The sequence below is a fragment of the Cyprinus carpio genome, chromosome B25, assembly GCF_018340385.1.
Source record: "Cyprinus carpio isolate SPL01 chromosome B25, ASM1834038v1, whole genome shotgun sequence".
Classification (NCBI taxonomy): domain Eukaryota; kingdom Metazoa; phylum Chordata; class Actinopteri; order Cypriniformes; family Cyprinidae; genus Cyprinus; species Cyprinus carpio.
The window spans coordinates 2,466,290-2,491,422 of NC_056621.1; the positions used below are offsets into that span (position 1 = coordinate 2,466,290).

The 25,133-nt window shown below is 40.2% G+C and overlaps 1 protein-coding gene across 5 annotated transcripts in view; it reads right to left on the minus strand.

Annotated features, from left to right (window-relative positions):
- znf609a (zinc finger protein 609a) overlaps positions 1 to 25,133 on the minus strand; it is a 103,726-nt gene that overhangs the window by 3,355 nt on the left and 75,238 nt on the right. For all 5 annotated transcript variants that reach the window (XM_042752913.1, XM_042752909.1, XM_042752910.1 and 2 more), the window contains 6 exons: positions 21,610 to 21,826; positions 7,979 to 8,066; positions 3,973 to 6,295; positions 3,368 to 3,785; positions 2,945 to 3,280; positions 948 to 1,026 (listed from right to left, as the gene is read on the minus strand). In XM_042752913.1, coding sequence (XP_042608847.1) covers positions 953 to 1,026; positions 2,945 to 3,280; positions 3,368 to 3,785; positions 3,973 to 6,295; positions 7,979 to 8,066; positions 21,610 to 21,826 — 3,456 coding nt within the window. In that variant the 3' untranslated portion in view covers positions 948 to 952. The remainder of the gene's footprint in view (positions 1 to 947; positions 1,027 to 2,944; positions 3,281 to 3,367; positions 3,786 to 3,972; positions 6,296 to 7,978; positions 8,067 to 21,609; positions 21,827 to 25,133) is intronic.

Sequence of the window (25,133 nt, forward strand, 5' to 3'; positions counted from 1 at the left end):
GTAGGTGGAAAAGGGGCTTTTGAAATGTATTTGTCTTTGAATCATACAAGAGATTCGTTCAAGAACGCTGAATCATCCAGTAATGAAACGAGTACATCTTGAGTGAGTCTATGAATCATTTATTCATAAATTACATGTGATTTTGATAGTTGTCTAATGTGTTTTCTTCAGAATCATGAGAGAACCACAACTTCCATTGGGAAAAAAAAAAGGAAAAAAAAAATTTTTTGTACACAAACAGCTCTTAAAGAGTCCAGCTTTCATGGTATTCAGCTCCAATAAATGGTTTGCAAAAAAGAGACACAGGATAAATGTTTGATATCATTATTTAATCACAATGGAATTGAAACTGGGAATTGAAAACAATAGGAATCGATAAGCAGAATCAGAATTGATACAATTCAAACGATAAACAATCCTAATTATATGTGACTAAACAGCCACTGTAGTCAAGTATAAAAAGGCCTTGGGAATTTTTTGAGATTTTGGCCACTAGAGGACAGCAAAGACTGTACAGCACTTAATTCCAGGGAATCAGTCAAGGATACAACACAATTTAGTGCTGGACAATATATCAATATTATTTTGTTAGCAACATAAAATTAACTTGCGTTGTGAATATTGTGATGATTTTAATATGCTTTTTATTGCCCATTAAGATTCTAAAGACCCTGGGAGTAGCCTAGTTATACACCCACTTCTTGTGCCAAGGCTTGTTTGTGAGATAATAAAGACATATTTTAATAGCAGCAAAAATGAGTTAGGAGGTTCAATTCATTTCTGCAGCTCAATTCTCTCAAACTGCCCAGTTTAAAGAATAAACACACTGAACGATTCACCTAAAGGTATGTGGAAGCCCCTCATGGCAAAATACAGTATACATAACTACATTGCCTAATGCACAAAGTAAAATCTTTGTGGTTGAAGATAAAGATGAATCTTCTTACCATTCTCACCTCCGGGCTGGAGGGTAAAGCGAGGGGGCAGAGGCTTGCTGACTGGCAACAATGGCTGAAGAGGAGATACCTGTGAGATGGAGAAACACCTTAATTATGTATCAGTGTTTCTGAAGGACTACTTTTAAAAACAGGAATTCAGTCATGGTCAAGGCCAGCTTCTGTGATAACACATGAAAATCCTTTACTGATTTTACAGAACACCCCTTTAAGTCAACCTAGACTAAGGGTGTACTCACACTAGGCACAGTTGCCTTGAACCGAGCACGATTATCCCCCCTCCCCTCTCCCCCGCTGGCCTGCACTCACACTTGCAATAAACATTCTGGGCCGGAGCACGGTATTGTACGAGATAACGGAGAAAACCACTTTTGCTAAGATTCTGCCTAATATATTTATAATTTATGCCATGCAGCAATTTTCTTGATTTAAGTAAATTAATTGAAAAGTGTAGTGTAGTAGGGGTGCTCCGATCAGGATTTTTGAGGCCGATCACAGAAAGCAGTATCTGCCGATTCGATCAATGATACCAATCTTTATAAAGCCTTATTTTTATCAAGTAGAATAAAACTAATACTCCAATCAGGAATTTTAGACATTTATTCAGGGCCTGAATTTCATTTTTAAAATGGGGTGATTTTTTTATTTTTTTTTTTTGAGGGGTGGAGGGGTGCATTTTTTAAACATTTTAAAAAATATTTATCTCACCTAAATGTTCGATCATGCAGTGCATTTTTGTTTTTACACTCGTGCAATTGTTGCACAATAGCTTACACACAGCACAAAACAGCTGCTCAAGCAAGTGGCAAAACATTCAAACTACTTTTCTTACGTTATCACAAACATTTTAAATTAAAACTTACCATTGACAGAAACAGTCAGCTCTACTGCCTTAATTCTTTATTTAAAAAAAGTGAAAGTGACGTGACACAGCCAACTATGGTGACCCATACTCAGAATTCATGCTCTGCATTTAACCCATCCAAAGTGCACACACACAGCAGTGAACACGCACACACACACACACACACACACACACCGAAGCAGTGGGCATCATTTATGCTGTGGCGCCCGGGGAGCAGTTGGGGGTTCGGTGCCTTGCTCAAGGGCACCTAAGTCGTGGTATTGCTGGCCCTAGACTCTAACCCACAACCTTAGGGTTAGGAGTCAAACTCTCTAGTTACTAGGCCACGACTTCCCCAAAGAACTTTGTTTTCCTACCTCCACGAGTGTCATCTATTATTGCCTTGTTTATATAATAGTGCTCTTTTCCTTTAAACCTAGCCAAAAAGCCATATGTGTTGACTGTAAAACACAGCAGACTTTAATTATATGCATTTATGGTGTAATTACTACATTTTTGGTTTCATATTTACTGCAAAACATGGGCTGTCACTTTAGTTAGGCGCATGCAGCAAACTCGGTGTGGAATCAATAATATGTTATATGTTATGTCTAACAGAAAGTATTCATATTACTTTAGAAGTTATTTACTGAAGAAATATGAATTGCACCTCACCTTCAGCATTATAATTATTTTACCCGCACCGGACAGAGACTGACGGTGCCGCTGCAAGTCATGCCAAATCTCTCACGGCAGACATATCATCAGCTTTAGATCCGTTTATGAGATCGCCCTTTTAAGACACCGTTGATCAAACATCCCAAAGCGACTATTGGCTGATAGTGATCGGTAGCCAATCAATTGGAGCACCCCTAGTTACAGAATGTTTGTGGTCGTAATGATGACAGTAGCGCACACAAAATAGTAGCTGTTCCATGCTCCAGCGCGGTTAGTGCTCACATTACACATACCGCGCCCGAATCCAACTGAACCGTGCTCTGGCCCACCTCTTCCAGGCAAGCCAGGGACGGCTAAATGAACCAATCACACTAGTCAAATGAACCGGGCTTTGGGGGTCAAACACGCTAGAGCACGGTTCAAAACGCCCAGTGTGAGTACACCCTAAGCTATTTTTATTGTTTACCTGTAGCATAGGACAGGTCATACTGTCCTGGGAGTAGTGGATAGCCTAGGTGATGGTGGGAAGGCATGATTCTCTGAGAGGGCGAAGATCTGGGACGTTCGCCGTCTCTTTCCCTCTCGCTCCCACTTCTGTCTCTGTCATGGGGCGTCTTTTCACCCACCGTGGGCGATTTGCTCTTGTATTGGCTAGCATGCTGATGCAGGATGTCCAGAGCTTTAGACTCAGATGCAGACTTGCCACTCACCGTAGGACTGGCACGAGCCTTCTCACCCTCCTCTCCAGGTGGCATCTTACTGCCATATGGAGAAAAAGAGTACCCTGGTGACAGGTATGACCCTAGGAAAGGGGTGAAATTAATAGTGGCCGTTTATGTAAGGTAAAATTAAATACTGTGGTTTATAGTTAACTCTACAAAGGACTTACCAGGGTAATTCTGCATCATGACAGTAGGCACCCCCCTGTATCCCGGGTGGCTGGGGTCATAACCCTGGCCATAGGGGTATCCGTGCATGTAAGACATATATGACTGGTGCTGCGGCAGAGGTGAGGAAAACTGCATATGTGCTCGTGGATCTTTGCTGACTCCTCTATGCTCCTCTGAGGCAGACAAAGTTCGTGGTTCGGCTGCTTCCTTGCTTTCCTCTTTGGATGGAGTGTCTTTAGGACGCAGCCTTTCATCTTTGCCTTTCCGGTCTCTCTCGCGGTCTCTGTCCCGATCTCTTTCCCTTTCACGCTCACGATCCCGCTCTCTCTCTTCCTTCCATCTCTCCTCATCAATCTGTTTCTGAGTATCGGGGTACTTGCTGGGGTAAACATAGGGCCACAGTCGAGAGTCTGGGTCCTGGGAAAGAAATTAGAGTTTGAAATGCCCATTATGAAAGAAAGTTAAGTGAGGATTATCAAAATATCACTCTCAAGAGTTGTTCATGTCTCAAAAAAACTAAACATAAATGTTAAAACTGTGATGAAAAGGTTTATTGAAGAAAGAAAATGTTTAAGCAATGCTCAAGGCATCTTAAGTTTCATACCTGTCTGTACATGTACATTGCCTGCTCCATAGCCGATCTCCCAGACTCAAGGCCTGGTTTCTGCTCATCTTTCGCATGATGTCCAGCTTCACTTAGCTTCATTTTCAACCCCTCACCTTGCTGGGTCTGTCCCTTGCCATCTTCTCCCTTGGGGATAATGACCGACTTGCCAGGCTCCGAGGGATCTTTGGGCTTGCCCTGTGGGGATGGTTTGCCCAAATCTGAGAGACTTGGCGCTTTAGACAAGGTAGGAGGAACTGAAGCTTTCTGCTTCCATTCTTCTTGCTTCATGGATGCTTCCCTGTCCTTCTGAGCAGCCTCTGATTTCTTCTCTGCAGCACGATGCTGTTCAGCCACTTGCCGTTGCCGCTCCTCACACTGCTGCCTGTAAGCTGGGTTTGTGCTCATCAGGTGGTTATGGTAGGCCTGATCAGGTGAATAGCCATAGGCAGGCACGTAAGCATACTGATTGTAATAGAGGGGCTGCATGAACATGCTAGAACGCTGCTGAATGACTGAAGGCTGCGGTGGCTGCTGAGAGGATGGACCTATTTCTGGTTTTCGATCTTCAGATGGCTCTGATTTGCCCTTGTCATTACCAGGTTCTGGGTCTTCTTCTTTTTTCACTTTCACTGCACCATCTTGCAATGATGTGTTAGTGTTAGAAACTCCTGGACTGGGGTTTGGGTTGACATAACTGGGCGAGTAGTATGTTTCATAACCTGGGTAATAAGAAGAGTCTTTGTTTGGTGGTTGGGGTGGGAACAGGGATTTCTTGGCACCTTCCCGAACTGCCTGATCCTCAGACTTGTCCTTCACTTTGCCCTCTCCATCTTCCCCTGCATCAGAGATGTCTGAGTATGCTGGGCTGTTGGTCTTCACAGAAGAGTTATCAGCCCCATTTTGGGTAACCACATGAAGTGGATTGACAGGTTGCGCCATCCCCCCACTTTCTATCCGACTGGCCACACCTATAGAAGGACTGGGAGAATTATCAGAGAAGCTGTAGATTTTGTCCGCCTCTGCTTTCATGCTGGCTAGCCGACTTTGATGTGGATCTGTGGATCCATTTAACAGCCCCTCACTCTTGCTGCCTTGGTCTAAGCTCTCAGAATATGGGCTTTTACCTTCTTCAGGTTTCCCTGCTTTGCCAGGGGCTTTTGGACTGTCTCCTTCCTTACCACCCTCCTTCTTTTTCTTATCTTTCTTTTTCTTGTCTTTAGAGCTTCCCAAGACTGGGTTTATTGAGGGATCTCCCATTACTGCAGGTTTGGGTTGAACAGTTTTTAGTTGGGGGCTCTTGCTAATGGACTGGACTACGGATCCCATGCTGGAGGAGGAGCCAGAATTGGGGGCAGGGAAGTTAGAGGTTGGTAAGGCATACAACTGCTGTGGAGGTAAGGAAGGAATGAGGGGCCTTGCAGACTTCATTGCCTTCTGAGCGAGCTTGTCTGCCTTGGTACCACTGCCAGACTTCTTAGTTTTGTCCAAACCTCTTTTATCATCAATGCCATCATTGCTCGTCTCATCTGTAAGACATGGGCCATCTTCACAGCCATCCATGGGCAGACCAGAGTCATGCTCAGCCTCTGATTTCTTCTTGCCAGGTTGCTTGGAGCTGAACTTTCCTGATGATGGTGATGGGCTCTGGGCATCAAATCCTCTACCTTTGGGGGTGATTGACCGTGCAGGAGATGCACATCCCTTCTGTGAAATGGATGCACCATTGCAACTGCCTGGCTCTGGATGCAAAGTGGAGTCCTCACCATACTCACTATCACCATCTATGTCCAGCTTGATGTCATCATCATTGTGAGCACGAGCCTGGTGATACTTCAGGCCGTTAATGTGCTTGTATTTCTTGTTGCAGTTGGGATGGGGGCAGTCGATAAGCACTGGCGAGGGGCAGTTGCGATCCAAAGAGGGAGGCAAGGATTCAGCTTTGATGTTGGAGAGGGGAAGAACAGTATGAGGTATTCCACTGTTTGAATTGGTGCGCATACGTTTGCTACCCTTAGTGTCCTCTGAACTGGAATTGGGTTCCATGTCTGAGACAGGTTTGTTCTTGCGTTTGTTAGCAGATGAAGGACTAGCTTTTACATCCTCAGTGTTGCTGTTTGGTGGGGTGCGCCGCTCAGAGGAATTCTGACTGCCCCGTCGCCCTTTGCTGTTGGACGCGGCTCGAGTCTTGCTGTTGTTGCTGCCTTTGTTATCAGAAGAGTTGCTGTTCTCATTGACTGGCGTATTGCTATTGGGCCTCATTCTTTTACCTCGACCACGGCCATTCCTCATCTCCAGGTCACTTGTGGGTGACTCACAGAACCTGAGGAAGCAGAAGGGGAAAATAAATCAGTTCTATATGAAAAATAACTTTTCCATTGAAAATGAATTCAGAATCATCAATCAAATAAATAAGCGCTGTCCTTCTTCCACCTAAACCTCTCACAATTATCTGCAAACCACAAAGGGTGCAAACAGTGCTGCAGATATTCTCTCAGATGAGAGATGACCTCTCTTCTAAATCAGCCTCTCCATTTGGATGCTATAAGTGCTTCTCCAGTGGGCCCTGGAGAGCCAGCAACGTGCTGTGCGTTTTTATCCTCTCGTTATCCCTGATCTCGACAGCAATGCTTGTTCTGATGAATTGCATGCAGTGCCACACTGCTGCAGGATTAAGCCAGGGTGACCTGGCTGCTGATTAGATGCAGTGTGATAACATCCTCCAACAGAAAAAGCACAGACTCAGAGGCAAGATCAACCAGAGAGCTCGATCAAAGCACAGGCATTAAACCATAGTAAAGCAAAGCAGTTAAGGAAACTACCTCAGGGCCCCCAGTCCACAGAACAGCACTGAGATTTTTAAAGCCCAACAGAATGAAAAGATGATATATATCATAGGCTGATAGGTAATGTTATGATATATTTAACGGAAAATCTGTCTGTCAAATAGTACTGTGCATTTTCATCAACTGGGGGTTAAAAGGAACAAGATATGGTATTTTTTCAATTTTTGGTTATACAATTATTTCAGGACATGTTGCAATCAAAAGTCTCGCAGTATGATTTTCAGATGGTGCATCAAGTCATTGCGTTTGGTTCTGCAAGCCCCCACCACCCCAACTAACTGGACCACAATTTAACACCCAAATCATCACTGTCACTTCTGAGTTTGTGTCAGATCTGTCGACAGAGGCTTCAGCAATGGTGATAATAAAAATAATACAGGAATGATTTTTGCATTGATCTTTAATTGTGGTGATAATAAAAATTATTTAGTTGTTTTTTTTTGTTTGTTGTTTTATTTGTTTATCTTGTTAGTGGTGACTGGAAAGCAAGGGTATAGTGATGTGATTGTAATGTTTGCCTGCAGCCTCCTGCAGCCAGCAGATAAAGTGCACCATGGAAATACAGCCTTTTCTGGAACATTACGATTAGAAATTACAAGCTACCTCCTGAGGCACAGTCTCTTAAATGTACACTGCGTTATGTACAGCAAATAATTTGTGAAATGCAGTGCTGGTATCTGACCTTGGGCAGGACACAGCTTGAAAAAAACAGCTAAGTGTTGGACTGTCTGTACTGTATAAAAAAAAAAGAAGCCTCCTTCATACTTTAACACACTATTACTGCCTGAAGCTATATTAGCCCCAATCTTTGTATCAGGCAAGACTTTCATGGCATTAGGACCCGGTAGAATTGTAACTGAAATGCTGGTCTGTGAGGGACTATCGCTGCTTTAAATCAATACAAGGACGAGAAAAGAAAGATGGGTGGGGGGTTGAGGTTTGGTAGAAATCAATTCCTTCATGATGTTACATTTCAAAAAGTGGGTGTCAGCAGGGGGGCGTTTTCAGACATTACCCTCCAATGTTTCCTTCATTACTGCAATGGCAGCACACAAAAGCCCAGAGGAGATGATGAGAGGGTTGAGTATGTAGTGGCCAGAATGAATTCAAACAGATCTATTGTGATCAGATCTATACAAAAAATAACAGGATAGGCTTACCGTGGGGGTGCCCAGTCATGTCGTGTGCAGTCTAAAAGCGTGCCCACATACGTCTTGTTCCTCCAGGTAACATTTACAACCAGCATACCTGCAAAAAAAAAAAACAATATAGGAAATAAGACTTCAACTACTGAAACATAATAAATTCTCAAGTGATGGTTTCTTTTACTTAAAGGTGGCATATCATGAAAATCTGACTTTTCCAGGTTCCAGGTAAGTGCTACAATCAGGTCCCCGGTGGATCTACCAACCAAGGAAACGTAAAAAGATTAACCCAAAACATACTAACTGTTCTATCTTCGGCTGCACAGACGAGCACAGAACACTATTTAGAGTCACAGCCTCAGAGGAGATAACAGAGCAGTGGATTTATTGATTTATTTACTGTATATTGCTGCTGCCACACAGATCTAAAACCTTCACAGACTAGAGGGTGACACGGGAGTGGATTTTCAAATCTCTCCCGTCCCACTCCCGCAAAAAAAAAAAAAAAAAAAAAAATCCTGTCCCGTCCCAATCCCATGAAAAAACTGGGGGGAAACGCCCATCCCAATCCCGGAAGAATGACTCCCGTTCCCTCCCACTCCTGTGTTGTATTTTTTTTTTGTCCAGAATCTGTCAGTTACAGTAAAAAAATCACAGATAGCAGCATGCACACTTTAGTTGAATAAAAATCCAAAATGTTGTAGTTGTTTTTTTGTTGTTTTTATTTTATTGAACTGAAAGCCATCTGCACACACATTCAATTTCATGTAAATCATCTATGCTAACACGTTTTCTATTTTATTTTTCTTTCATTTGAAAGTAGACATTTCACTCTCCATAGATTTATTTTACATACACAGAGTTTCGAAGTTTCTCTCTCAAGTTCATATGACTGAGACGACAGAAAGCGCATCTTGTTTGCTTTAATTATTTTACAGAAGCATAAGATTTCGTTGTTATTCTGAGTGCACACAAATAAACGTAGAGTCTTTACAAATTCAAAAGATTTATTACTTTTATCTGTGTGACCAAAAATTACGGAGTATTTTAAGAGCAAGTTAGAGCACCGGTGCCTCCATCTGTCCTGCTGTGAGCACGCTGCTGTTCAGTTTCCACACACACTTCAGTAGCGCACATTTCTGAAACAAGTAATGATGACTTTATTCAACAATTTGTCTCCTCTGTGTCTCTCTGCATCACCGTAGTGGCATTTTGGAGAATATCCACTGAATGCAAACGTTGAACAATTTTTGACTTTATTCACTGTATGCATCACCGTAGTGGCATTTTGGTGTAGATTTAATGATTGATTATCGGTGGATACCGATCTCGGGCCGATCGATTGGAGCATCCTTCAGCGGATATTCTCCAAAATGATGATACGGTGATGAGGAGAGACACAGAGGAGACGTTACGGTTTCTTCAAATAAATGAAGTATTTCTCATCAGTCCCTTCACTGTTGGGTTGAATGGCAGATGGACTATTCTGACGATGTCTTTTATACTTTTCTGGAGCTTGACACTGTTATTTATTTGGTAGTCTATGGGACAGTCACAAGTCTCCCGGTTTTCAACCAAAATATCTTAATTGTGTTCCGAAGACGAACAAAGCTTTTACGGGTTTGGAACGACATGGGGGTAAGTGATTAATGACAAAAGTTTCATTTTGGGGTGGAGTATCCCTTTAAGCTGAATGAATGCACCTTTTAGCAAATAGCGATCATCTGTTAAACAGATCACCAATAAGGACAAAACTACAACTAAGATCATCTCAAGTCAAAGATCTATTTGGGGATCTTAGACCCAGACTACCCTAGTGAAAAATAAATATACTAAATTGTATTTGAAATCTGTTATTTCATGCTAAGTATACTACAAATTTATTAACATATTTATGTACTCAATAAAAATGCAATTGTACTTTTAGTTTACTAAACAGGTATACTTACAGTCTGTTAAATTAGAACAACTAATTTTCTGCATAATGCACTTTAATTGTGCGGAGGTAGTGGTGAAGTCCAACTAAAGATATACTGAAGTATATTTGATTGTGCTTAAGTGGAACTATTCCAAGCATACTTTCATGTACACTTTAAATATCTTGCATTTTGCACAGATATTATTCAGAGATCATACAATCCTTATCAATAGTGACATTGAAACACATTTTAGGCTAAATATTAAGAAATGTGCTTTGTGTACAAGTAGTACCCCAAATAAAGTTTAATTATAATTTTTATGAGTTAAGTGGATTTGAACTATACTTAATATGAAATAAATATATTTTAAATATATTACTGTTTTACTAGGGTAGGTTTGTACGCAATAAGCATTAGTCTAGTTCTTGATCTACACAAGTGAGAGTTGGCAAAAAAGATAAAGGAGTGCTTGTTGGCACAAGTATACTGCCGATTTTACATTCCTCAGCACAGATGTCCAAATTTAGAACACTTCCTGTATAAAGACAACAGGAACAGCAGGGTGCACAAAAACCTATTAGTATGCAGAGGGAAGTAAAGGATAGAGAGAGGAAAAGAAAGGGTGGTGGGAGACACTGGTCAGCCCATGCCCTCCATCTGACAATTCTGCAGTATGCAGGGACTTCATATACAGTATATTTTGTGTTTGTTTTGAACTGGTATCCATCCAAAAATAATCATCCGCATCCAGCGTTCCCAAGATCTGTCAACTTCAATCTCGCCTTCCTGCAGGTTGTGTGCCATCTGCTTGACATTTAGCACAACAAAATCCAGACATTGAGAGATCCAGAGTGCCAAAAGAGTGACAGGAAATTAGCCTACATCTTCTGAACCTCATTTGTTAACACCAGGTGGCAGCAGCTATCATTTTTTAAGGATGTAGTATCAGGAAACATCAAGTGCCTGGAAGACTTTACACACCTCTTCAACTCCCCAGCCACCCACAATGCAATTCCATTGCACACACTCAATCCAGCAACTGACCTTCCTAAACGCCACAAAAAAATTGATCTATGGTGCTTTTGAGGACAGCCTCTGCAACCTCTCATTGTGACTGACAAAGCACACAAGAGATATCTGTTTGATTTCAAGCTGCAAGGCGCTATTCACAATGGGGCATCAATTGCCTGCTTCTAAAACAGCTTATCAAGAGGTGCCAGGCAATAAAAATTTCACACCGCAGTTGACTGCAAAGGGAGACAAAAACCCTCCATGTGTTTAGTTCTGCCTTTCACGCTGCGTTTCCTTGACAACTGGCAACTGCGAGCAGCCACTGCAATGGCGCTCATTCCATCTCAATGACACAAGTGGGGAAATTGAGCAGAATACTCGAATCGTGTCTCCAAATGGGAAATGTCGATAATTGGCCTTTTGTACGAGACTGAAAAAAATACCACTACATCTGCTAACAATTAGCATGACATCAGCTGTTGTTGGAATGGCAATTGTTACCATTGAAACCGGACCCAGGACCACCGACGTGGCAAGGTGAATTGCAAAGTTAACCAATTCAGTGTCATTTTCTGAAACTTCTAAAATTATTTCTAATGGCACGCAAAGCAAGGACCTTATTCCAGCACCCTATAAAAGGAAGCTGTAATTGGAACCCTGTCTGATTCTTTCGGTTTCTGAGCCTCATTAAAACTCATTGAAACAGTCCAGTACAGTACAGGCTGGGCAACAGGTGTGTACTCACTTCCAGAAATAATAAAGAGTATTATGACACAGGTGTGCCACACAGCCAACGGGAAAACACTGCGACGTGTAGAGAATATGTATGTGCATAATTGACATTCGCTGCCAGTGACCTCTACGTGTCAGCAAGTCTCTTGACGAAACCTGAGCACTAGTCGCCAGCTTTGAAGCGACATTTGCACCCTTGCACTACTTTAGTTTTTATAAGCTAAGAGAGAGTGCAGCCACCCGCTCACACAATGTCTGCTGTATAACTGCAGGTGTGGCTGCAAATTCTCCCGCACGGCTCATATTTCCACAGTAGGTGCTTAATTCTGTAAATGGAAGCCCTGACCTGCACAGACCAACAGCCTCCTAATGTTTACCAAACACAAACGGTCTTCCTAGCAGATATAGAACATTCCCTCATGTTAGCGTTTGGTTATTTTTCTAGGAACCAAAAAGTGTTTTAAGAAATTTCTCTCGAGGTTCTTTTTTTGCAACCATAAACATTTTCACAACAGCTATGTTTCCATCCACCTATTTTTATGTCCATTTTGGAATATTGGCCGAAAAAAACAAGCAAACAAAAAAAAAAAGAAAAAAAAAACAGGACGGAAATGCCAAATGTGCATAAATTCTAAAAATGCGCATAAAAAGCTTTTGCACACAATTGAGTATAATAAACGTTTTATCCCTTAAGAAAAAATTTGCATAGACTACGAAGGAAACACATTTACCTAATAAATTCCTCCATGCGCATCAAAAAAATAATGTGACTTTGCACGATGGGACGGGATAAATTGACTAACCAGCGGACCTCACTCGTTGCACAGCATCTGAAATGTTGTTTTGGTCGTTCTGAAATGTCTGAGCAAAGTCTGTCATCAAAGTATTTCTGTCTAATTGTCTTACATGAATGTGTTCCCAAACAGCAGCCATCCATCACCAAAATCAATGACCGCATTTATGGTTTCGTCTGGAAGTAACTGATCATATAAGGAAGTTATTATATTCAGTTGCTTCTCCTACTTTTCTTAGTAATATTTAGTGCCAGTTCATCAGGAGGTGACGATTTTGTTGTCTTTGACTCGTTGGATGGAAATGGTGCTTTATTTGCAAATGGTTTATCCGATATTCCAGTTTTGCGCATTATTTCGCATATTAGGATGGAAACATAGCAATTGTTGCAGGGGCGTTTCTTGTGACAACCTAATGACAAATCATACAGTATGTTCTCTAATGGCTATTTATTTTTGTATATCCGAAGAACTGTCATTCTCAGAATATTTTGAGAACCAAAACTCTGCATGCTAAACCCAGAAAATGAAGCCTTTAACACAATGCCTTAAAACAAACAAGAAACATGAAATACAATCTAGTCTTAATCCCTCACTTCACAGTTCTATGAACATAGCATAGTAAAAACCTCCCCACACCCTATGCCTTCATTCATCTGTATTTAGTCACAGATAACCTGTAAATCATCTTAGCATTCTCACAGGTTTGGTCGCAGACAGATCAGGACAGCGCTCTTAATCGTGAAGATTAAGGCAAGTGAAGCAATGAGAACTGGGGGTTGGAGGGCTGCTGGAACCTGCTACAAACAATGAGACATAAAACCCAACCTTGTTTCCATCTGCTCATGAAGCAGCCATTTATTCACTCTCAAAAGCCGCCCAATCATTAACCAAGCTATAACTCTCTCCCTCTCTCTGGGGAAGGGAGCCTCAGGCAGTTGGTTCCACTTATCTGGTGAATTCTTTCAACATTACACGTTTCCCTCCTCTCTATGCCAGTTAAATCTTATGCAATCTGCAATTCTGCAAATGGTTATCTGCACGGATTGACAAACAAGAATACATATCTTAATGCCACTTGGTTTACAACAAACCGCAGCTCTAAGCGGAGCACTCGCTCCAAAGCATGCTGAGCTAAATCAAACGATTTGAGATGATTCTATGTGACAGATTCACTGCAGTCATCGACATGTTAAAGTGCCATGTCATTATTTGTTGATTTTGCAAGAGCTCGCCCAAACTTTCACTGTACGCCTCTTAACCCGGTGAAATTTCGAGAGGATGAATCATTACAAGTCTGTGGATCACTGAAAACGTGACGGCGAACAAGCTGAAAGCACTTGCTTCATTGTGCTCGCCTTGGCTGTTTTTCCCCATCGCTGTGCGGGGCTCTCAGTGGCTGTTTTGCATACCTCTGTGCTGTCTAGCTGCCAAGAGAAGCAAATTGGTGTGCCAGACAAGTCCAAACTAAGACTGCAGGCACATTTTCGGGGCTAAGAGAAGACCCCGCTGTCTCACAGAGTCAAGAAATAGACACTAAAAAGCCCTGAATGATTGACGCTAGTCGACTGAGGGCTCTTGTTTGTTTTTGCTTTTGTTTAAAGGGCAGGTAGCAATTTTACATATAACCACAAGCTACATTACATGCAACTGACATGGGGGGCCGGTAGCTTAAAAAGACTAGATGTTGATGCACAGAAGAAAGACCCTTTGTACCACACCTGAGGAATCCCCAAGATCAAATGGATTGAAAAAAAAAAAGATTCCTTAAATAGTAAAAACAAACATGTTGAATTCAGAGACTGAGGCTTAGAGTACTCTCTTTGGGTTAGTCTTTAAGAGAACCTTGGCAATGACTGGAAGAATGGAAGTCTGATCCTACCACCCCTCTACCCAAAGAGCAGCGCACTTGTCATATTATAACCCATTTCCACCCAGCGCCCTTGCCTCTGAGCAATAAAGGGGTCATCACTATTGCTTTAGGCCCCTTAGTTCAACCTTCCCCCAATAGCCCCATCAAAGAGTATCCTTTTGGCAACAAAGAATTGACAAGCCCACAAGAGAAAAGGGGGGAAGCGTAGGGGCCCTCACCGCCTGGGTCACCAGTCTAATTTCTCCCTCAAAGAGTTTCATTAATGGGCAAGCATGGTCTCCGTAATCTGCCCCTGTGTCCCGCTGGGTGTGGGGAGGGGGCAAGACTGCGTGTCCCCGACATTGACCCGGCACCTCCTTTCCCATTCTCTTTTAACTCAACATTCCCCATAGCCCCTCTTTTCACCGGCTGAAGGTCAAATAGAGAGAAAGAGGGTGGAAAAGGGCATCGGTGTGACCGGGTAGACAAAGGCAGGCTAACAAGTCACTCAATAGAGCTCAAGCTCAGGGAGAGTCCGTATTCAAGGGGGTTTTAGAAGTTATTGTGTCTGATTAATTTGGGATTTGCCCGAATGCAGGAACAAAAACAAAAAGACTGGAAGAAATTCAGATCCAGATTTTCAAAGATTTATTATAAAATTGTATTATTTTTTCCCCAAAATGCAATAAATCTACTGAATCAATATGAAAGATATTTTTCATATTGAAACTGATGAAAATAGACAACATAGTAAGGTGATCCACATATGACAGCCTCTGAACTTGGTCAATACTAATCTTATATACAGGCACTGGACTAAAAATACATTCATCAGTAATCGCTTCCAAAATTAATTCAATGGGTCATCTTGTTAATGCTATAAATTAATTACAGCAATAAAATAAAATTTCATCATGAACAAGAACATGAACAATATCACATTAGACCACCGAAAATGACATTTCCCTTACATTCAACTTCCAAAAGTGCATTCATCTTTGCCATGTTACATTCATTTAGCTAACTAGTGCTGTATTAACAAAAACATAAATGGCATTAATAAAAACACTAACACTGATAAGCCACACAATATCGCGTGCATAATCGAATTTCCATCTGAAAGCCCGTGTTGGAGAATTACCGGTACTATTAATCACAGAACCGGCTTTACTTGCGCATAGCAAGTACATGCGATTTATCTTGCAGCCCTTGTTTGTTGATCACAAAGTACAAAGTAGATGAGGAAAACTAAGATGCCGGGTGTATTCAGAGCACCACCATTACTGTCTAGAGTGCGTGGAATGATATGCTGTGATTGGTTGAGAGGATATATTGCATTCTGCAAAAAAGGGAGACTGGTGTTTGTCGCAGTTTGGAAAAAAAGGAAGAAAAAAACATGACCCAATAACTCTGCGAATATCACATTTTGCGTAAAATTTAAAATTGACTTTTCAATACCGATCAGATGCGGTCGGTCTTGCGCAGATGCGCCCGCAGCAATGCAACGCTGTTTGATAACCGGCCCCCAGCAGAAGAACAGCGAATGCCGTGATTTTCGCACCTGAAAACAAAACCCACGAAACAGTAACCATCTGCTGACTCTTAATGTGTCTCTCACAGAATGACAAAGGAGTAAACTTTAAAGGCTTGTGCACTCAACTGTTTGAGAAATGGAGCTTTTTGCTCATGTATCCTACCTCATTCGGCACAAATCCAAATATTCCATAATATTTCCATATTTGCGATGTATCTGAATGCTAAACTATTATTTATTATGTAAATTATAGGTTTTGTACTTCAGTTGCGTTCCAACGATGACACAGAGGCAGACGTGCTGATGTTTTGGTTCACTGTATTTTATTTTGATAAAGTGCCAACTGCGCTGTCGAGTTAGCAATGCTAGAACTATGTTTTGTGTGTGTGTGTGTGTGTGTTTGGGCGCACGATCACTTCAACGGTTTCCTTAACACTATAGTTAATATATATTTAACATTTAATATATTTAAAAGGTAAACCTGTTTTCTTTCTTCCTTTTTGGAGTCACAGCAAAGATGCACATCTTACACCTTGTATGGACTGCATTTTTATGTATTTTTGATTAAATAATCAACAGGACGTTATGTAGACACACGTGTGAGTGTGCGTTATTTTCGCTATTTATATGAAATGACGATCAAACCACTTAAGAAATATACAATGAAGGAAATCCTGAATTAAAAATAAGCTCATGCTAATAAAAGACAACCACAGATTTTCCTGTTTGACATCTGTTTTTGCACGAGACTAGTGCAGGAACAATCAGTCATCTTAAAACAACTGAGAACAGAATTGGTTGTCAAAGACCTGATTTTTTTATGAGGTTGTGATCCTTTGACATGCTTGCTCGGGTGGCTGCCTCTACTGATTATCTGGGTCACATGACCGAGGTGAGCAGGTCTCCTGGGAGAGGAGAAGGGAAAGGAGGGGACGTGAAGGGGCCCTTCTTTTGTAATATCTACACTAGTGATTTGGCAAAGCCTAGTAACTTCCCTTCCCCCCAGACATCCATCCTCAGCACTTCTTCCCAGTGGACGATGAAGGGTTGCCAGGTAGCAATTATAAACCCTTGAGGAGGAAGACTGAATCCTAAGAGTGTGAAAGGTACACAACAAAACGTGCCATTCAAACCTGGAAAATACACACAAAGACTCCGTCTTCCCAGGCGATATCACTTCATCATTACAGAAGACAGCTCTGAGGAACTAACGTCAACACTGTTGAGGTCGTTCTTAGCTGGCATGTCTTCATCGGTTTCGGATTTTCAGCTTGCAAAAGCCAGAGGAGAAACACATCTGGTCATTGTTGTCCAATATTGACAGCCTGCCGAGCGCTGACAGGAACCGAGAAAGCTAGCTGGATCCCCGCTGCGAAATGTAAGAGCTGTTAGACGAGGAGGAGAAAGACTTTGATGGAAGATCTGAGGAAAAAAGGAAGAGACGAAAAGGGAAGTGTGGAACAAAACCAAAAGCCGAGCGAGGCCGAGTTAAGGCTTGACCACAAGCTGAGAGAGAAAAAGACAGGCTAGATCTGGCATTCTGTATGTGCTTTGCTTGGCAAGGTCCGTCTGACTGACAGAGAAAAGAAAGAGACAAGAGAGACTAAGAAAAGGAATGAATACCACTCTCTACAGGGCAAACATGACAGCCCAACAGGGCTCTTTGTGTGTTTTCCAGACTGGCTTGCCTGAGCCGACATCCACATGTCAAGTGTCTGTCTTCATTACATTCCTTCGGAAAAGGGGACAATAGCCACGGCACTAGACTTCTGCTCTGGATTTGGACAACGCCACCATGTTTATGACAGACACGCCGGCTGGAGAGGTGGAAATGTGCCACCAAGAGAAACAGCTTTCAGACAGTTCCAAGGACCTCCTCACAGCAAAGTAAACAACCTCTAATTGTTTGGAAAGGTCTGGCGGTTCTCCAGAACAAAGTTTGTCTTATCTCCTTCGCCATTTTCCTGCTTCAAAATTTTCTGGGAAAGACAAAGGGTTTGTGGCTAAGCCTTATTTGAACACCAGAACATCATGCTTTGAAGATGGTGAACACAGGACCTGTTATGGCTGACTCCCAATAATAAGAGAAAACTTGCTTGGAGATATTGGCACAAAGGACAGAATGGACGTGGTATGCGTGTGTAGAGGTTTGCCACCCGGACTCAAGAATCGAAACAACTCTGGCCTGGCAAACCCTCTGCGAGTTTTGCCAAAGCCAAGCTAGTGTCGTGCCAGCCCACCACAGGGATGTTTTTCTGGCAAAGAACTCCAGGAGCCATAAAGCACTGGAAGTTTTGAGGCTGACATTTGAGTGTGTCAGCAGGTGGGGTTGACAAGAGACAAGACTCCTGGCTCAGAAACGCATGTTGCTGTGCTGCTCTTGCAAAATGTCACTTTCTCTGAGCTTTTTGCTCCCTCGCCCAATCTACTGTCTCTTCGCCGTGAACCTCCCGTTACTCGCTCTGGTTTTTGATGAGCTGTCACAGGCTGATGGAGGAGGGTCTGGGTTGCCAGGTCAGGGGCACTTCCATCTCCTCCTGCTGACAGCCCAGGAGGAGAGCGATCTTTGATCCGTACGGTTCCCTTTAAATACTGCCGCCCCAAAGGTCAGTATTTGGTATTCAAATTACAACGCAAAGAGGTTGTTTAAACTTTAGGTGCAAATGAGCATGACTTTAGTTAAACAGAATGCAACGTTTTGGATGAGAATCACATACATATGCAGAATAATTCATACACCAGTGATGCAGAAAAACTAGCCAGCTGTGCAAGTAAATTTCTATTAGCTGGGGTGATTTATTCTGATTGCTAACACCTACAACTACAAGACCTGTCAGTTTTAATTGTGAAATATTCACCCAAAAGCCATAACTGGTCTTTGTTAAATGACTTATTAAAAAAAAAAAAAAAAGTTATTCGAAATTATACATATAAATAAAACAAAGTTTGAAAAAAACTTAAAAAGATAGCCAATATAGAAATAACACTATAGAGTAAATTTTACCAGTTTAGCAATTGTACCAGATTAATTTAGTCAAACGCATTTAACATTTGGCAGCCCTAAAATACTAAAAGTATAATAAGATTTAAGCTAAATGAAAACTAAAAACAATAAAGCAAAGCTAAAACTAACAATAATGGAGTGAAAATGGTAATGCCACGATTTATAATAAGGGTTCATTTGTTTAACATTAGTATACATGAACAAACAATGGCCTTAAGCATTTATTAATCTTAGTTAATGTTAATTTCATTTACTAAAACATTGCACTGTCAACTAAAATTGTTTACTAACATGCTATAAAAATAGTTCTTTGTTAGTTCACTATTTGTTAACTGATGTTAAAAACTAAGACTTTACTGTAAAGTATTTGTGTGAAAACCAAACCAAATCAAAAGTACACATTTTGAAATTAAAGTGCACGTAAAAACTTCATGTAAAATTCAAAACTGTAATAACCCTGCCTTGTATGAACTTCATAAACACCACACTAGTTTTATTTAAGCCACAGTAGATGAGATGGAGCAATAACCCAGAAGTCCATCCATTACACAACTCTCCAAAGAGCTCTGAAAGCCTCCGGGCATCCAAACAGAGACGTCTCTAACAGCTCTGCAGCCTCCAACTGCAAGGCATGCTGGTCTGGCTGTTATTGCTCATTCCCGTGACCCTCTCTGGAGGCGCTTTCAGACTTTCCTCTGGCTTGTTTTCTGCATTTGTCAAATGGAGACCACTGTGCCATGAGACCTCAGCACTGAATCATCAGGACTGGAGGTAAAGCGAGACGGATGGAGATATGAAGAGACCGGGGGAAGACAGGAAGCATTTGATGTGGTGTGAACTAGCACAATTTCTGTGCGTTAGCGGAGCTAATGGAGCTAATGGAACGAGTGGGCGAAGGTGAAAGTACGAGCTGCGTGGCGCCTTTTGACCTTGCCTGAAATTGTCAGTCGCAGCAATTCTGCATTATCGCAACAGAGGAAACATGGCTGGGTGTTCAAATAACAGATATCGGCCAAAGAGCCAAGCAAGACTTGCTCGTGTTACAATACAGTACCATTAGCCTGCGAAAACAGGACTTCTATCGTCAGGTTAATTTGCCTATGAATGCACGCCAGTCTACAAAAAATAAAAGTAAAACTCACCCGAAGGGAGCGTCTGAAAGACAGCTAATAACACAAACTTTAGAGGACTTAAGTAGAAAAACAGAGAGGTTAAGCTTTATCTGGTGGAGAAAACAAACTGTGATGTCTGGATTTTGTTTGCTTATAGCACAAACACACATAAATGGCTAACGGCTACAGCAACGCAGTCCTGACATTCAGATCTAAACAGTCTAGCACCGGTCCTGGATGAAAAACATTAGTTTTATGGGAGAAAAAGCATTGCGAAATGAGGCAAACAGCAGCTTTTCTGTCAATCACCTTCTCCAGCTCAAAGCCAAGCTGGAATTAGTGTCCAGGAAGCTAAACAAGCAAATTTAAGTGTGTTCTCCCTAGTCTGCACTTCATTAGATGGGCAACCAGCACAAAACAGGCTTAATTGTTTATAGATATATATGCGCAATATCCTGCAAGCATGTTTTGGGAAACCACTAAATATCCTTGCTAGCTGACAGATATAAGCATACTGAAAAAAATCACAGAATCTGAGTGTCAGCCAATCAGAAAACTAGCATTGTTAGAGGGTGGAGCTTCAATCAAAAATAAAACCATGACATGGCTTAGCGTGCGGTTGTGTGTATTTTAGTATTATACTAGTCTTTATTAATATTTTGAATTGACTTTTATATTTAAGGTTATTATAGGTAACTAAAGCTAAAACCAATTAAAAAATGTTACTTGACAAGTGTTAACTGACATTAAATGAAATATATATATAAAAAACTCTTTTGTCATAATAATTTTGTTGACCTTGACATACTAAAACTGAAATAAAAATGAATTAAAACTATATAGAAAAAAAAAAAACTAATAAAACTAACAAAAACAACAAAATTGCTAAAAACTTCAAAATTAAAAAGAACACAGAAAATATTATTTAAAAACAATTCAAACTATTAATAAAAGTTATAATGCAATTATAAATTATAATAATCTCAGTGATACTGAAATGTTGAAAAAGCTTTTTTATTTTAATTTAAAATTAAAATTATTAAAATTAAAAATTAATTTTTCTAATTTTATCATTAGTTTTTTTTTTGGAAATTAGCTGAAATAAAAAAAATATATATATATTTTCTATAAAAAAAAAACCTTAGATTTTTTATTTAACAGTTATTTATTTACTTAACAGTTATTTTATTTTAAATAATGAATTTTTTTTTCATGGTTTTAGTTTTAGTTAATGACAATAAGCACAGCTCTATGTTCATTCACACATAAGCAGCTCATGATCCAGAGTTTTCAGCATCTCAAGAGTGGCAGTTTCACATCTCTGCATCTGTTCTGAGTTTGTGACACTTATAATGTGTATTTGAAAATGAGACATGCCCCAACTGTCTTTCCAAAACTGTAATGAGAAGCACTTATAAACTAGCTGTTATTAACAAGAGAGAAACTCTGAGGCCTCCCTGCAGATTTCTATAATCAAAAGAGTTTTTTTGCCAAAGAGTGCATCCCTACAAAGAAGCGTAGAAAACCTGAAGCACTGTAAACCACGAACTGCAGAAAAATTGCAATTAGATTTTCCCCCAAATCGAGCAGCCCTAGTCTTCATATCAACTGACATGAGTTTAACATTAAATATAACAGTGAATAAATGTTGAACCGAAAGCATGTAGCATCCATCCGGCTCCAGTCCTTACCGTCCTCAGTCTCCTGCCACACGATGCCCTCCAGGTTGACGCTGGTGCCAGGTTCGCAGGGACCCAGACACTCGGGCTCAGCCACGTCAGAGGTGTTGACGGCCACGGAGCGCGTGCGGACCATGATCTGCTCACACGAGGAGGAGATGTCGCTGTTGCCGACAGGAGCGAGGAGGTGGAGTGGTGGCGGTGCCGGCGTGGAGACCGGAGACTCCATCTGCGGGAGATTTCAGAAAGGTGTCAGTTAGCGAGTGATGATAAAATCATAATAGGACCACATCAAAACACTGTTCGTTAAAAGAGGAATCACACCTCTAAGATGATTAAAAACATTCAATTACTACAGTATTTTAACCATTTTAACCACCATTTGTAATAAATACAGAACATTAAATAATATATTTATGTAATACATTATATGCGGTGTTTCCCATCCATTGATTTATTTGTGGCACCCGCCACAATATTAAAACTGACCGCCACAAATAGATTTAACAAAAGGCTTTGACTTCACTGAATAAACATGAGCACTGCATGTTTCAAAATTGAAACGTGGCGCAGGTGTTTTTATATCACAGAATTTCTGAAAGAAAATTTTGGATGTCATTTTCAATTCATCTTGCATGTAATGATAAAGCAGTGTTTGTGAGCGGAGCGCTGCTTTGTGTACAGCGGTTACCAGGGAAACCTTGATCGCTACCACTTTAACACTGCCTCCTGCTGGCAGAGAATGAATTTGCATATGAAGATAAACGCCATTTAAAAAAAAGAATTGAGTTCCCTGCCAAAATCAGTATTGTATCTGATTATTATTGAAAAGTCAATTTTTAATTTTATGTGAAATGCGATATCCACAGTGTTATTCTGTCATTGTTTCCTCACTATCTTTCCAAACCGCGACAAACACCAGTCTCCCTTCTCTGCAGAATGCGATACATCCACTCAACCACCCACTGCGCACCATTCCATGCATTGTAAACCGTAACTGACAAGCTACGCAAAATTGTGTTCATAATCACAGATGAATCGCCTTTGATTATGAACGCGATATCGTGTAGCTTGTCAGTGATCTACGGCTCTGTGTATTAAATGCCACTCCATCTGAAAGCACATGATGGAGATTTACTACTAATTACAGAATGGGCTTTACTGACGAGATGCACATGACAATCACATTTATCGTGCAGCCCTAAAAAATTAATAATTTGGATGGCATTGATGAACCTGTGGTGGGGAAGAAACGTAAACTATACACAAGATTAGTATTGACCAAGTTCAGAGGCTGTCATATGTGGATCAACTTACTTTTTTGTGTATTTTAAACATGAAAAATAAATGTTATATTGATTCAATGGATTTACTGTATTTTGAGGAAAAAATAACCAGTTTTTATAATAAATCTTTGAAAATCAAAACCTGGATTTGAATTTTTAATGTTATGCAAACCTAAAGTTGCTATGTTGACGTTTGAAACAGAAAATAGTGGTTTTCATCTTGCCACTTTCTTGGTAAAGAAAACACTTTCTTTTTAATCAAAATGGTAGTTTGTTGGAAACACTGATATATATATATATATATATATATATTACTAATAATAAAATTATTACAAGACTACTGATCTGCATTACCTACATTTAATTTATTTCTAAAGTAATACCAGAATAAACAAGTTTGAAGGCTTATGAAAGAAAAACGGGTTAGATGTTTTTCGTTATTAAAGCTCATCATAATTAACATTAATTTCAAGTAATGTAAAAGGAATAAAGTGAGGATAAGTAATGCAGTTACAGTGACTGTAAACAGACAGCTATGAAAGCATTAGCTGACATTAGGCTCAACGTCAAACCTCTACGTTCAATTACAGCAATTATCAGACTGGCGAGGGTGAAGTATGTGAACACACAACAGAGCCTGGGATTATTTAACCTTAGTGCCAAGAACCATTAGCGCTCTCTGTGATTATTACTCATGGCCAGGACGCTAAATGCTTAAGGTTCATCATAAGCTGCCACAGCTGTTCCTCCTCGACCCGTCCCCACCGCGACCATTCGGTTTCACAAACACTCCTGCAAACTCAGCACTCCATGCATGAGCCCATTTGATAATCTAATTATGGGCTTTTGTTGAATTGAACTAAAGCTTTTTGATGGGTGAAAACGAATTAAAACCAGAGATAAATGTGCCATTTTAATTTAAAATTAACTTTAAACTACCGCAAAGTAATTAGTCCATTTCTCTGTTGACATGCATCCTTATGCTCTTGAATTTGTTCGAGATAAATGGGTTTGGCAGATGTACTGACCAAACAACTGCTTTATAGAACAATCATGCAGCAGAATCAGACTATTTAATGAGAACGACTGAATTCAACTCAAGTTTTGGGAACGTCAATGCAAATTAAATGTCTGTACACTAAGTCCAAATTTGGCTTTTCGGTTTCATGAAAATAGGTGTACACTGGAAAAATTTGTAAATAAACTGATTATTGGAGAGCTATTTCAGTCTTTTTACATTTCATGTCTAATTTAATTTGTTATTTGATGCTTCTTTGTAATTATTTAACATTCACTAGAAAACGGTTTCAAAGCAAATTCTACACAATTTTATTCAGTGTAATTTAGTATTAATAGCAAACATCACGTTGCATTGTTTATTCCTTCCAAAAAACAAACAAACAAACATTTAATTGCCACATTTAGACCAAGAAAGTGTATTAAAAACAAAGGTTGGTTTTGATTTCATATTGCCTTCAGATGTAAACACCCTTACATCCGAATGTGTATTCTATACCACAACAAAATATCAAATCTGTACAAAGAGAAAGAAAAATAGAAAACAAAGGCAAGATGTGGCTGGTTGTTAATGAGAGACGACTGAAGAAGCATAAACATTTGTTCCTATTGTGACTCACTGCTTGTTCACCAAAGCCAAGCAGCAGAAGAGGCCTGTAATTGATAAAGCAGCTGCCGTTTGCAATGCCAAGGTCATGCATTCAATTCCCAGGGAACGCATGAACTGATAAAATGATGGCAATGCAAGTTGCTTTGGATAAAAGTGCAAGCCAAATGCATAAATTTGAATGAAAAATTGTGAAAAATTAGTGTCAAAAAAAAAAAAAAAAAAAAAAAACTCTTTTACTAAAAGATTTTAAGAGACACATTGCACAAAATTAATAAAAATTACATAAATAAATAAATGAAACAATTATATACAAATGTGTTTGTAACAGTACTGGCAATCGAAATGTAATCACATTTTTTAAATTGCTCACGATTAAGCACAATTAATCCCAACATCAAAGTTTTTCAAAATACGTTTATACTGCAATAATTTCACATTCAGACTTCAAATTAAATGTAGAAACAACATAAAGACAGTATATTTTTAATATTTGTTTAATGCCATCTTTTTTTAAGACTAAAGGCGAGTATCACTGATACAAACACTACTGATGTCTCTAGGAAATTGTTCTTTTATCCCCCTATTATTTAAACATTAACTATATGTAATGTTGACTATACTAA